General features: G+C 40.5%; 1 protein-coding gene across 1 annotated transcript in view; it reads left to right on the top strand.

Moving 5' to 3' along the window:
- The window catches only part of LOC113033089 (voltage-dependent N-type calcium channel subunit alpha-1B-like), a 326109-nt gene that overhangs the window by 219101 nt on the left and 93447 nt on the right, over window positions 1-13561 (top strand). Inside the window, exons 33-37 of the mRNA XM_080308904.1 lie at window positions 1382-1492; window positions 1585-1668; window positions 4163-4279; window positions 4455-4520; window positions 4611-4702. Of these exons, the coding sequence (XP_080165030.1) occupies window positions 1382-1492; window positions 1585-1668; window positions 4163-4279; window positions 4455-4520; window positions 4611-4702 (470 nt within the window). The remainder of the gene's footprint in view (window positions 1-1381; window positions 1493-1584; window positions 1669-4162; window positions 4280-4454; window positions 4521-4610; window positions 4703-13561) is intronic.

Raw genomic sequence — 13561 nt, 5'->3', positions numbered from 1 at the left:
TACTCGCAGCAACAACTCCTCCTCATTGTTAGTCCATTTAAAAAACTCGGTGGTTTTCCTGTGGGACTGTGTTCCTTGTTCCTGTGTTTCTTGTTCCTTGCGACTGTGGACGTAGCCACAGTCCCAAGGGGATGGGGTTTTGGAGGGATAATAGTCCCATAATAGTCAAACACAAAGGGGCCCGGAGGTAATCCCTGATGAAACCCTACCCCCACCTTGAATCTTTCATTTCTACGTGTGAATTTCAAATTTTTTCTAATTGAGACCTGCTCTTAAAAACTAACATAGATGTAGCACTGTTTTTGTAGATGTTTTAAGAAATATGTGCGCAAAGTTTTTAGAACATGTTTAATTTAGTGGCATCTTGTACAGAACGTGATTTCGCCAAGATGCGATTAGTAGAATCAGTTAGCTAACTGAATTAGTTTCTGTTAGCTAACTAGCATCAGACCCAGTTCTTCATTGTCTGACTAGCTACACTGACATGGGAAAATCCACCTGTTAGCCTTAAGGTTCAGGTTTGTAAAAAACGTTTTGAATAAGGACAATGTGGAAGACAGCCCGTTTGATTCAGGTGACAGGTGGTTTACCGGGCCAACAAGCTAGAGTCAAAAACTCTTATTTTCCTCATCTAGCAGGGTGTTCAAAGCAGCACAATCAGGTGATGCGATAAGTGGTATTTTATGGAATAAAACAATCTTTCTTTTCCCAAGCAGATCCAAACAGTTTACACTAGTGATTAATACATTCAGATCACATCACAAACATAACTGTGTTTTTTTTTTTTACTGAAGCAAAATCAGGAAATACATCAGCATATCTGCAGGAAAAATTGGTTAATATGTGTGGTAGGCGGAATTTCTGTTTCACTGCAACTAGCCAGACAACAGAGAGCCACTGAATGCTTAACAGTCAGAGAAAAGTGAATAGTGTATCCTTAGTTTTAACTTAAAATTCATGGTTGCAGCAAAGGGCAGCACAAAAGTGATCCACTTAAACTGATTTTTAGTTTTAGTGTCCTTTATTTACCCTGAGTTATTGTTTTTGTTAGTAGTTAGCTAACACAAACAGTGTCAGTCTATTACTAGCAACTAACCAACCCGGTGATGTCACATGTTTTAAAACCTTTAAGCACGTATTTCTTGAGTCCAGAGTTATAGTTATGTCAGTTTTTGAGAACAGGATATGTTATAAATTAGCCTTTCTACATGTATTGTCCACTTTCCTTCCATCTGTATCAAGATTTTCATATTTTAAGCACTATGGGGTATAGTCTCCATATAATGGACATAGAAGGAATGCATTAGCCTGACACACTAAGCTAATCGTTATTCGTCACCTTAAAATGTGCCTTAACGTCTCATTTGCCCTTCTCTTGTAGTTCTATGGAGCTCCAGAGTTCTATGAAGTAATGCTAAAGAACCTCAACATAGTGTTCACCACTCTCTTCTCTCTGGAATGTATTCTCAAGATCATTGCTTTTGGGCCATTGGTGGGTAGTCATTATAAAGCAACTCTAAATACTCTTAAAGGTAAAGCACAGCTCCTGATTTTATTTTTTGTTTTTTTGCTTTTTTTCTTCAGAACTACCTAAAGGATGCTTGGAACGTGTTTGACTTTGTGACAGTGTTGGGAAGCATTACTGACATCCTGGTGACGGAAATCAATGTAAGAGCACTTTTTCCCACCCACCTCACTCTCACTTAAATATTTCATGGGATACATAAAAACACTGCAGTTTAGAAAATTAACTGGGGCTTAGCAAGCAAGCTAACTAGCCAGTGGTCAGTCACATGGCAGAGTCGTGACAGAGGCTATATAGCTGGGGAAAAGGAAAGGATTTGAGGTAGTAATGTTTTGATACGATGCAATAATTACAGGACAGGTGTTTTTCTGAATCCACATTAGAGAGTAACCTTCAATGTGTGATATTTGGCTGAGTTATATTTTACAGTGTTTTTGCATATTTTGTGGGTAGTTTCTTTATTTATTCCAGACTTTTCAGTCTACTATAAGTATATCTTTATTATACTATACTATAAGTATATCTCTGTACACATGTGTGTATATGTATCTGCATACGATTATTTGCTGATTGTTATCAGTTTATGCTGTACAATATGACTGTTTGTGTTCTCTTGCCTCTCTTTCCCAACTCTTTCTGTCATTCTACACATTTGTTGTTGATTGTCGTCAATGGTGTTGGCATGCCATGGTCCAAAAACATCACTAGACTACGGTGAGTGGGTTTCTGTAAATAAAACTGTCCTATGATAAAAACATTTTCATGCTGGTGATGTAGGGAAAAGAAACCCTATAAACCTGCAGTTTACATCTTGCTAGCAGTCTAATGAACTTCTAGCAAGATTTAAACTGCATCTTAAGTCAGTAAACTTTATTTTACCCACAATATTTTTTGGATTGTCTTTAGACTTCACAAAAACATATTAGGGGACATCAGTACTTGATAGCCATGGTATCCAGGCTAAGAACATGTAACATACTTTAAATAAATAGTTTTAAATAAATAAACACTGTAAAATTCAAGTTTTTGCAATATGTGTATATATATCCACACACACACACACATCCATTGAATGTCTCCCTAATTCTGAGTTCTCAAGGTTGGCAAGTATGGGGAATCACCCCATACTTGCTTAATTGGCGCAATTAAATTAACTTTAATGCACATGTAAAAAAAACAAAAACAAAACCAAAAAACACAGAAATCAATTATTTTTATACAATAATTTAATAGATTCAACATCTTTCTTCAACAGAATTGCAGACTGCACAGATGGTACCCTACCAAAGGAAAAAGTACTATAGCTTACTAGGGTATATATTAGACTTACATTAGCTACATAGAAAAGGATCCTGTTGTAGAAAGTAATATTAAATAAATTCTAACAATTCTAACAACAGCTTATCAAGCTTAAACGTGCTGCTGTTGTTCAGCCCCTGGTTTCCTCTTTCTGGTGCAAAGTGGGCCAAAAACAAACAAGAGAGACGGGAGTCGCGAAAGAAAAACTGATCAGCTGATCATTGATCAGTTTCATGATTGAAGTAGCAACAGGAGAGGGAGGGAGAGAGAAGAGGCGCATACTGCTCCCTAAGGTTATGAGCTGAGTTATGCCATGTCTCTCATTTTGTGAGGTGCTTTTGTGATATTTAATGGATGTGATTACATTTTTTTATTTCTCTCCGATATCCAATTCAGGAATTTAGGTCAGTATCGGACCGATACGTAATATCGGATCGGTCCATCCCTAGTCGTTGATGGTCATGATAATTGCGTATTAATGATCAAGAAACTGATCCCATGAGAAAAAATATTTTCTGCTTCAAATTGATGTCATTTAGGTATCTAAAAATCTTAGACAGGTTTGAATCTCAGTGAAAATGTCGTGAATGTGATAAATAAAAAGGACGTTACCTCGGATTTTTGAATTGATAACATCGGTGGATCTACTAAATACCTTGGACAAGTTTGACTCTGGGTGGCTGTAGCTCCGGTGGTAGAGGAGGTCACCTACAAACTGGAAAATTTGCGGTTCAATCCCAGTCTGCATGCCAAATGTCGTTGGTCAAGATACTAACCCCATGTTGCTCTCCAATGCATCCATTGGAGTATGAATGCCTGTGAATGTTAGATAGTAAGCAATAAGAACCAGCTTAGAAAAAAGTGCTTGGGTGAATGTACAAGTTGTATAAAGTACTTTGAGTGCTCAGAGTAGAAAAGCGCTAAATAAGAACCAGTCAATTTACCATTCACTCCCGGTGACCTTAACCTCAAGATCAGAGAAAGTTTTCTGAAAATCTTGTGAATGTAATAACTTGAGAACAAGGTCACATAAGATTTCAAAATTGGTACCATAGGTGTGTTTACTAGGAGGCTTCCTTTGCTCCTTTGTCAACCAGTCTGTGCACTGTTGTCTAAGGTTATGAGTAAATGGAGCCATCTGGAAAACCTTTGTGCCCCCTTTTAGTGATAATTCTTAAAGCACTGTGATGAACAGCATTTAGCGAAATTGAATGTATTGACCTTGTATGCTTTTGCCACATGTGATTGTTTGTAACCAGCTGACTTCCATAAGTGTGTTTAACATTGAGCAATGATATTTGGTGGGTAAGTGCTCCCTATCTTATCTGTGTCTAACAGGACAGGCTGCTCAACCTGAGCTTTCTGAGGCTCTTTAGAGCTGCTCGACTCATAAAGCTGCTGAGGCAGGGATACACCATCCGCATTTTGCTGTGGACCTTTGTTCAGTCTTTTAAGGTGCTCATAAACAGTACAATGCTTACACATTCTTGACTAGCCCTGATATTCACATTTTCTGTACACTTCCAAAGCCACATACAGCAATTTCCTGCACACACTTCTACACTGCCTAGAAGAACTCAGAGTGGGTATTTAAAATGAAATACGTTTTGTTTCCTGTTGTTGCCTTTAGGCCCTGCCTTATGTTTGTCTACTGATTGCCATGCTGTTCTTTATCTACGCCATCATTGGAATGCAGGTGTGTGATGCTACTCGGTCAGAGAATGTGATATTCATGCAGTAATTTACCATTACAATATTGTGGCCTGAATCCATGTTTCTGCTCTAGGTGTTTGGCAACATTGAGCTGAATGAGGATACAGCTATAAATCACCACAACAACTTCCGCACATTCCTTCAGGCTCTCATGCTACTGTTCAGGTATACATAACTTAAATATATACATTGGTCCATGAGCACATTAAGCAAAGAGTTTTATCACTCAGTTGTAAATGCTGATCGGGTTTGCTGTCATCTCACCAGGCAGTTTGTCAATGTGATAGTGCCTGAAGATGGCTGTTCAATGATTGTCATTCACAGTGGACATAGATGGCCTATTTTACTTGTTTTCAAACCATCTGTCCTCTGGGTCCAAAGTATGAACATTGGTAGTGTCCTTTATCCTTTAGCTCCAGATGTACAGCTGAGTCTTGTTGTGTCGAGGGGGCTCTTATATGTTGACGCCATCCATTTATGGAGTGGCTATTTGGTTGCTCCAACGTAGAGGTCCAAGCGCTCCTCGCTGCACTGCACATAATAAATTGCAAGCTCACAAAAAAGTTTTGTCTCACTCCTATTTCTTCTTATGCATGTTGAAGCTCTACTTGGAACCTTGTTAAAGTCCAACCATCCGGGCACTTGGTTATGGCGTTCCATCTTGCATCCTGCTGTTATGTGCAGGATTGTCTCAGGGGCATCTTTACACAGCCTTCACCTGGGGTCTTGCCTGGTATGGTAGACGTGAGCACGTGGTTTGTTGGGGCCATCTTCCTGATATTTGTTGTCTCATCCTGGACCGTGGTGCTAACACTCACCAGTTCCCGGCCTCCTTCCTTCCATTTAGCATACAGCTTCAGGGTGCTGGACTTGGACTGAAACCCTCCATGAATGATCAGGAGCTTCCTTGTCTTGATGTCAGTGGCCTTCTATGTCCTCCTTTCCCCAGCTTATTGTCCCAGCAGGGTTAATCATGGGCAGGGCGTAAGTGTTGATACCCCAGATCTTGTTCTTACCGTTCAGCTGACTCATCAGGACTTGCCTGACCCTCTGCAAGTACTTGATGGTTGCAGCTTTGCCAGCAGCCTCGTCATGGTTTCCATTTTCCTGTGGGATCCCCAGGTATTTGTAGTGGTCCTTTATGTCTGCATTGTTGCCTAGTTCGATCCCCCTTACTTCTGACTACCTTCCCTCTCTTTGTTATTGTTGGGTCTGTGTTTCCACAAGCCCCGCTAGTTTAGAGACTTATTCATCATGAAGAACACAAGACAATCAATTTACTTGCAAGGGAGGCCTCGTCAGTATCTCAGGAACGCACTTCGTATCCTACCACAAAATGACCCCAAATCCGGCCTCCGCTTGCTGCCTTTTATTGGGAAAACAGTTCAAACAATACACACCACAGCAAAAGCACCTCCCACCGTAAACCCCCCCAATGGTTCTAAGACAAGGCACTATGTGTGTGTATGTGTAAACATCTATATGCATGTGCAAGAACGTGTGTATGTGTATGTGAGAATGTGTGTATGTGTGTGTGTGTATGCATGTGAGAGTGTGTGTGTGTGTGTGTGTGTGTTTGAGTGAATGTGTGAGAATGTGTCTCTCTGTGTGCGTGACTTCTGTCGCGGTTCGAATTTTGAGGAAGAGACATACGACTGAAAGTCCATAGTGGGTCAACACAAATTATTTTATTAAAACACCTATATGTGGTGAAGATAGGCTCTGTAAGGTTCTTTTGATTTGGAAGGAAAAACAAGTGCAGACAGAGTCCTCGGAGGTGTCTAAAAAGTGATTTATTAAACACACACAGTTTACACAGTGTGGGAAGCACTACGGTCTTCGCCTCTCTGCTCGTTACAGAAAGCTTTATAGCCATTATGACGTCAAGACAATTCCTGGACCTCCTCTTCTCAGAACAACAACACTTTCCCAGGCTTGAAACCAGATGTTTCCAATCATCGGTATTTGGCAGCATAAACAATTGTGTACACGAGTGTGCAGTTTTGTGAGAGTGTAGGTCCAGGCCAACGAAAGTTCGGTGTCCTTATCTGACTTGGGCTGCCTGGACCTACAGCTATGCTGGTGCTATGCATGATAGAGTATTATATCTAGAATGTGTTTTATTCTGCGTGCTCTGGAATACAAGGAATACAAGATCACTCAGCAAACACCGTTAGCAGATTTACTAAATGATAAATGATACATGATAATATTGATGATAAACTGATGATAAGTGATGCAGACTAATGAAGTAATGATGAAGTAATGATGAAATAATGACCGTACATGTGAATAATAACACAGTGGCAGTAAAATAACATTCCTTGACCTGACACTTCCAACTGTTTCTAACAACATTCTTAGTCATAAAATGGTAATCTCCCCCACACCCAATATATGGTTCCATTTCTGTATTGGTTCACCATGAAGAACACAGTGAAGCCACAAAAGGGCAGGAAGCTCACCACACAAGAATCAGATATTTCAGATAGGATGTATCTGCAATAAAACCTCACCCAGCACAGAGTGGCTGGAGAGGTGGTCAGAGACAAAGGAATGGCTTTGATCCTACTGCTTGAACTAAGACTTTACAAATTTAGGAACCACAATGACACATTCAACAATTTGACTTAACATTCCCCCCTTTTTGTCTTGTATACTTAAATTTCAACTTATGCACCCTTGTTTTTGGCAGTGTCAGTGTAGATTTCATTCATACACAGCTCCTCACGTCTCATTCACCTCCTATTGCAGCAAAAGTTTACAGTTAATTTCATGTAAGCAGTTAACCTGCTTCTAATTGATCTCATACACAGTAACCTACATCCTGCAAGTAAACAAATGAGTGTCAACAGTCAAACAAAAAGAATCAACATTCTCAAAAATCAAATGTCACTACAATCCAAACGTATACAGACATAGGCATTCAAACACATCAGTTGATTTTATTGTTTGTCCATGTGACTTTCAGCTAACTTCAAAGCTGTAGCCTGGTCAAAACCCTTCTTTATGACTCCTATCAACCACCCCAAATCTTCTCACTGTAGGCATCCTGTGGGGGTTAGAGTCAACTGGTGAATTATCTGCATTTACAACTCTTATCCTGACCTGTTGTCACCGCAGAAAAAGATTTTTAAAAGGAAATTGGATCAAGTTGTTTATGATCTTCTCCCCCCTTTTTGAGTCATGTCCATCCATGGCTCAAAACTTCAAACAGCTTAGGGAAGTTGACATGATGCAAATGTAGACAAAAGTCTCGTCTGTTTACATCTCTCCCTCGCATAAAGCTTCTCTGCAGTGCATCAAATCTGCATGGCAAAATGACACACTTTAGGTAATCTTTTCCCACCCTTGGGAAAAGTGGTGTCAGCCATTTCCCAGTCCCCTAGCATCTGTGCTTTACACAGAACCACAATTCCATCGTTGGACTTCCTCTGCACTGTCACTTTTGGAGCTTGGCACGCTCCCTTCATCCTCCAGGTCCTCATGTTCCAACGCTGCGGACGATTTAAGGCAGAGCACGTCGTAATCCGTAGTTGTCTTCCTCAACATCAACGTCGAATCTCTTTCATTTTATTTAAGATTTTGCTGTGAAAACTCTCCGCATGACAATCTCCTGGAAGCCTAATAGCACAGGTCTCTGCGCGATGTCTGCTGTGCTGAAGGTGATCTCTGATCCCCCTGAAGCCTCTCTCCTGGCCTCAGCTTCCATCTTGTGGACGATCTTCCTTACTCGCTTCTTCTCATGCTACCTCACGACACCTGCAAATTAAAAAATGACACTCCTCTTGTGCCACACGGCTCTCGCCATGTGTCAACTCCCCAATGAGACATGCACAAGAATGTTGCACATTCTCTCTAAAACAATCTCCATGGTTTCCCACTTGGAGGAGCCATACTCCAACCTGTAACCCTGTGTAAAAACATTAGTCAGCAGTTACATGTTTAGCTTGTTTAACTCCCAGCTCCACCCGGAGCCTGTATCCTAGAAGATAAAGTCTTTAAGTTAAAACCACTCACATTTGCAACCAACTGCAACTCATAAGTGTAATAAAGTATTCAGCATCACAGAGACAAGGATCATTGCAGGTTTATTCTAACCTCATTAAACCCCTACTTTTTTCCATAATTTGCTCCAAATCATTAAACATCTCATCGTCATTCCACATTGTAATCAGTGACTTTCCTTAATTATGTCACTCACCATGAGCCCCAATAGTGGTGACTATTCTGTAACTACTGCACATCTGTTCAATTGTCACTTGTCCGTCTGTGCTGAATCCTTTACAAGCAGTCTTAAAGGAAACACAAACATTAGCCAAATACACGGATCATCCTGGTGGTCAGGCGTCAATCATCCAGATTCCAGAGGTGCTGTAAAAGGTCATAAAGTTAATACTCCGCTGTAAAAAGAAGTAACACTGGTGTCAAACACAGTATCACACTGTTTTCACTTTTCCCCTGTAACATTCACATTTTCTCCAACAACACAGTGTAATTTCATCACCAACATATAGCCTGTAACCACAGTTTTCTTCACACAAAAACTCAGTAATCCTGTTGTAGAAAAACATCAAGTTGTGTGTCAATACTGTAAATCACATGATCAAATCACATGATTAACCCTCTGCTGTAGAAAAGAAATGTAAATGTTAGCGCTGCACAGGTGTATACACACTTTCTCACAGTGACTTTTGTGAGCAACACAAGCCCATGAATAACACACCACTGGTAAATTCACAGACACAGAAAGTGGCATTTAAAGGTTAAATCGGCACGGCCCAAAGCTCATGCAACCTAGGATGTTGCCGTCATCTTTCTGCTCCTGTAAAAAGAAACACACATAGATTCATCCACCCTTTGTCCTGTCTAGGTGGAGGTTAACCTTAAGTAGTGGTCAAGTCAGTCAAGTCTTGTCAGCTTTCACCAGTCCAGTCAATTCAATTCAATTCAATTTTATTTATATAGCGCCAAATCACAACAAAAGTCGCCTCAAGGCGCTTCATAGATACAGTCAGTTTCCTTTTTTTTTCCACTCATTCATTCACTCAGTTATTCTTTCTTTTACTGATAGAGGAAATTATCATCGCATTTCGTTTCTACCCTCAGCAAAACCGACGACATTTCAAAAAGAAAAAGAAGAATTTTAGATCGGATTGCCTTGCTGAATCCTTTTGGACAGGGACTTGTTTCCTTAATTGTCCCAGATAAGCGACTTTCTCCTGAGCCCATTTTAATTTTGGAGAAACTCACTTTGCAACCGTTCGCAACAACATGTTGTGTAGTTCTTCCTATTCAAACGTTCAGATCTGCTTAGATGACAGAAAAATTATCAAACAAAACTTTCAGTGCACTGTGAAAGTAACAAAATAAAAAGAATAAAAGAAAGGAAAGGAAAGGAAGGAAAGGCCTTGTTAAATCATGACATGTGTTCTTCATCTCAGGGAGGAAATCATACCAAACCTAATTGGCAGACTCAACTTAGTAACAAAAGACAAATCATCAGCCAGTTTAAACTCAAACATTTATCCATTCAGCCACACGCAACATACAGCATAACCCTGTTGTCTCATCACATAATAAGTTTCTTCTCATGTAACCAAATGTGTGCCATGTTAAAACTTCTTCACACACCAGAAACTCAACAATCAGCTCACACAGCTCATTCATGCAAAACCCCTCATCAGCATTCTGTTTTCTCCCTATATGATGCAACCATCTGTCCTACTAACAATATTCAGTCCACTAGTCTATGTACCACTTTCATCTTACTAGTGACTTGGACAAGATGACAAACAGAATCTCATGCTTAAGATGATGCCTGGTCTTCATGAGTTTCATTGTATGTGTATATGCATGTAGGGTTAGTATGGTTAATGCATTTTCTGTTTGTGTGTGTTTTATGTACCTCTCTCATCACGTTTTCATTATTCTCATCACTGCTTAAACAACACACATATCTCTCTCTCTCTCTGTGTTTTTTTTTTTTTGTGAACCCTCCTTTCTTCAAAACAGAAAGTGGGATTACAGTTGTTTCAGGATGAAACACCAAACACTCTTCATGTTATCATTCATATTTCATCCACACAACAATTTTTTTCTTTTGTGTCCATGGGGCAGGTGACCTGCAGCATCATGTCTGCCCCAGCTGGGTACCTTTTCACACACACCATGACGTCAGACACATTCACATTCACTTCTGCTTTGCGCACAATTTCACTTAATTCTTCAACGATCTACACACTACGTGCTGCCCAATAAATACTTTGCAGTGTATTTCATCCCCTTTCAAGGCAGACTTACTCAGTTTATTCTCCATTACAAGACAACAATCAGCCACACTCAAACAGACCACGTCTGGTCTGCACAAGCACACACACAAAATAGGCCTATCGCTTGCATCTGCACGCACAGCTCTCATGGACCTGCGTCCTGAACGCACAGTCCAACACACTCCCATGCTCGCGTGAAACTGCGCAGCTACGGAACCGTTTCTTTTCTTTAGTAGCCTGCGACCGTCCCGCATGGCTGGCGCACTCCCGTACCTGCGAGAAACCGCACGGTCACGTAGCCACTCTCTATTGTTTTAGGTTCACGGGAAACCGCGCAACTAGCGCTCCCCCGGACTCGCGTCTGCACGCGCAGTCTCGGTGACGCATAAGGCCTTTTCTACTCACTGTTTGTGTTGATTTCGTTCATCAGAAAAGTCTCTGGATCCCGTCAATCGCCATCCAACCCGAGGGGAGTTCAGACACAAACTGTCTGGCCTGGCGACAAATTTAAGCACCAGGGCTTTCGTCGGGCGTTCCAGACGCTGGCTGCTAGCAGAGTGGGGCGGCATCATCTCCCTCTCCTCGTTGGATGCGATGTGTTGGGTTCCGGCTCAGAAGGACCAAATAATAATAATAATAATAATAATAATGCATTTTATTTGAGGGTGCCTTTCAGAAACCCAAGGTCACCTTACAAAAAACAAAATTAATAAAAGGAACAGTAGTCATAAAATACATAAAATAAGTTAAAATGACAAAACAGAGCTTGACAACAGATAAAATCAGCATTAAAGCGAATAAGCCAGCTTAAACAGATGTGCAGCATGGGGAGTAAGGAAGGGATGGAGTCGGTTAATATTACGTAAATGGAAGTAAGCAGACCGGGTTATGTAATTAATGTGAGACTGGAATGAAAGAGTATTATCAAGTATGACACCGAAACTCTTAACTTGAGGGGAGGGAAGGGTAAGATAATTTTCAATGTTAATGGAAAAACTGTGGGATTTGGTTAAGATAGATCAGGGGTGTCAAACTCAAATACACAGTGGGCCAAAATTCAAAACTGGAACAAAGTCGCGGACTAACGTTAATATTTATTGAAATATATTTATTCCTCCAGATATAAGAATGAATCTTTTCTTATGGACTCAAACACGTTTTGCTGAAAAATTGAATATGGAACAAGCAAAGCTTAATACTAAACAATATATATATTAGCTGTATAATACCAGTAGGCCAGCTCTGATAGTAATTTGGTATGGCTTCGCGGGCCTATGAGATAGATGGTGTACCAGCTAGTGATGAGATTTCCGGCTCTTTTTAGAGATCCGGCTCTTTTGGTTCGGCTCACTAAAAAGAGCCGGTTCCGAACCGGCTCTTCAGGTTGTTTTGTTGCTTTAATTAATTTATTATTAACAATAATATAAAATTATGCACAAAAGGAATTACTAACGTAAAAAAAAGTGGTTTCATTTATATATGTTTATATATAAATATATGCGGTGGCCCCTAGAGACAAAACACGTACAAACTCCAAAACATACAGTGGGGCAAAAAAGTATTTAGTCAATTCAATTCAATTCAATTCAATTCAATTCAATTCAATTTTATTTATATAGCGCCAAATCACAACAAAAGTCGCCTCAAGGCGCTTCATAGATACAGAGAAAAACCCAACAATCATATGACCCCCTATGAGCAAGCACTTTGGCGACAGTGGGAAGGAAAAACTCCCTTTTAACAGGAAGAAACCTCCGGCAGAACCAGGCTCAGGGAGGGGCGGCCATCTGCTGCGACCGGTTGGGGTGAGAGAAGGAAGACAGGATAAAGACATGCTGTGGAAGAGAGACAGAGGTTAATAACAGATATGATTCAATGCAGAGAGGTCTATTAATACATAGTGAGTGAGAAAGGTGACTGGAAAGGAAAAACTCAATGCATCATGGGAATCCCCCGGCAGCCTACATCTATTGCAGCATAACAAAGGGAGGATTCAGGGTCACCTGGTCCAGCCCTAACTATATGCTTTAGAAAAAAGGAAAGTTTTAAGCCTAATCTTAAAAGTAGAGATAGTGTCTGTCTCCCGAATCCAAACTGGAAGCTGGTTCCACAGAAGAGGGGCCTGAAAACTGAAGGCTCTCCCTCCCATTCTACTTTTAAATACTCTAGGAACAACAAGTAGGCCTGCAGAGCGAGAGCGGAGCGCTCTAATAGGGTGATATGGTACTACAAGGTCATTAAGATAAGATGGGGCCTGATTATTTAAGACCTTGTATGTGAGGAGCAGGATTTTGAATTCAATTCTGGATTTAACAGGAAGCCAATGAAGGGAAGCCAAAATAGGAGAAATATGCTCTCTCTTTCTAGTCCCTGTCAGGACTCTTGCTGCAGCATTTTGGATTAGCTGAAGGCTTTTCAGTGAGTTTTTTGGACATCCTGATAATAATGAATTACAGTAGTCCAGCCTGGAAGTAATAAATGCATGAACTAGTTTTTCCGCGTCACTCTGAGACAGGATATTTCTAATTTTAGAGATGTTGCGCAAATGGAAGAAAGCAGTCTTACATATTTGTTTAATATGTGCGTTGAAGGACATGTCCTGGTCAAAAATGACTCCAAGGTTCCTCACCGCGTTACTGGAGGCCAAGGTAATGCCATCCAGAGTAAGAATCTGATTAGATACCATATTTCTAAGATTTTCAGGGCCGAGTACAATAACCTCAGTTTTATCTGAATTAAGAAGCAGAAAGTT

This window comes from Astatotilapia calliptera, chromosome 12, assembly GCF_964374335.1.
Source record: "Astatotilapia calliptera chromosome 12, fAstCal68.1, whole genome shotgun sequence".
Classification (NCBI taxonomy): domain Eukaryota; kingdom Metazoa; phylum Chordata; class Actinopteri; order Cichliformes; family Cichlidae; genus Astatotilapia; species Astatotilapia calliptera.
The sequence above is the reverse complement of the archived record's forward strand: the minus strand, read 5'-3'. Positions and strand labels throughout refer to the sequence as shown.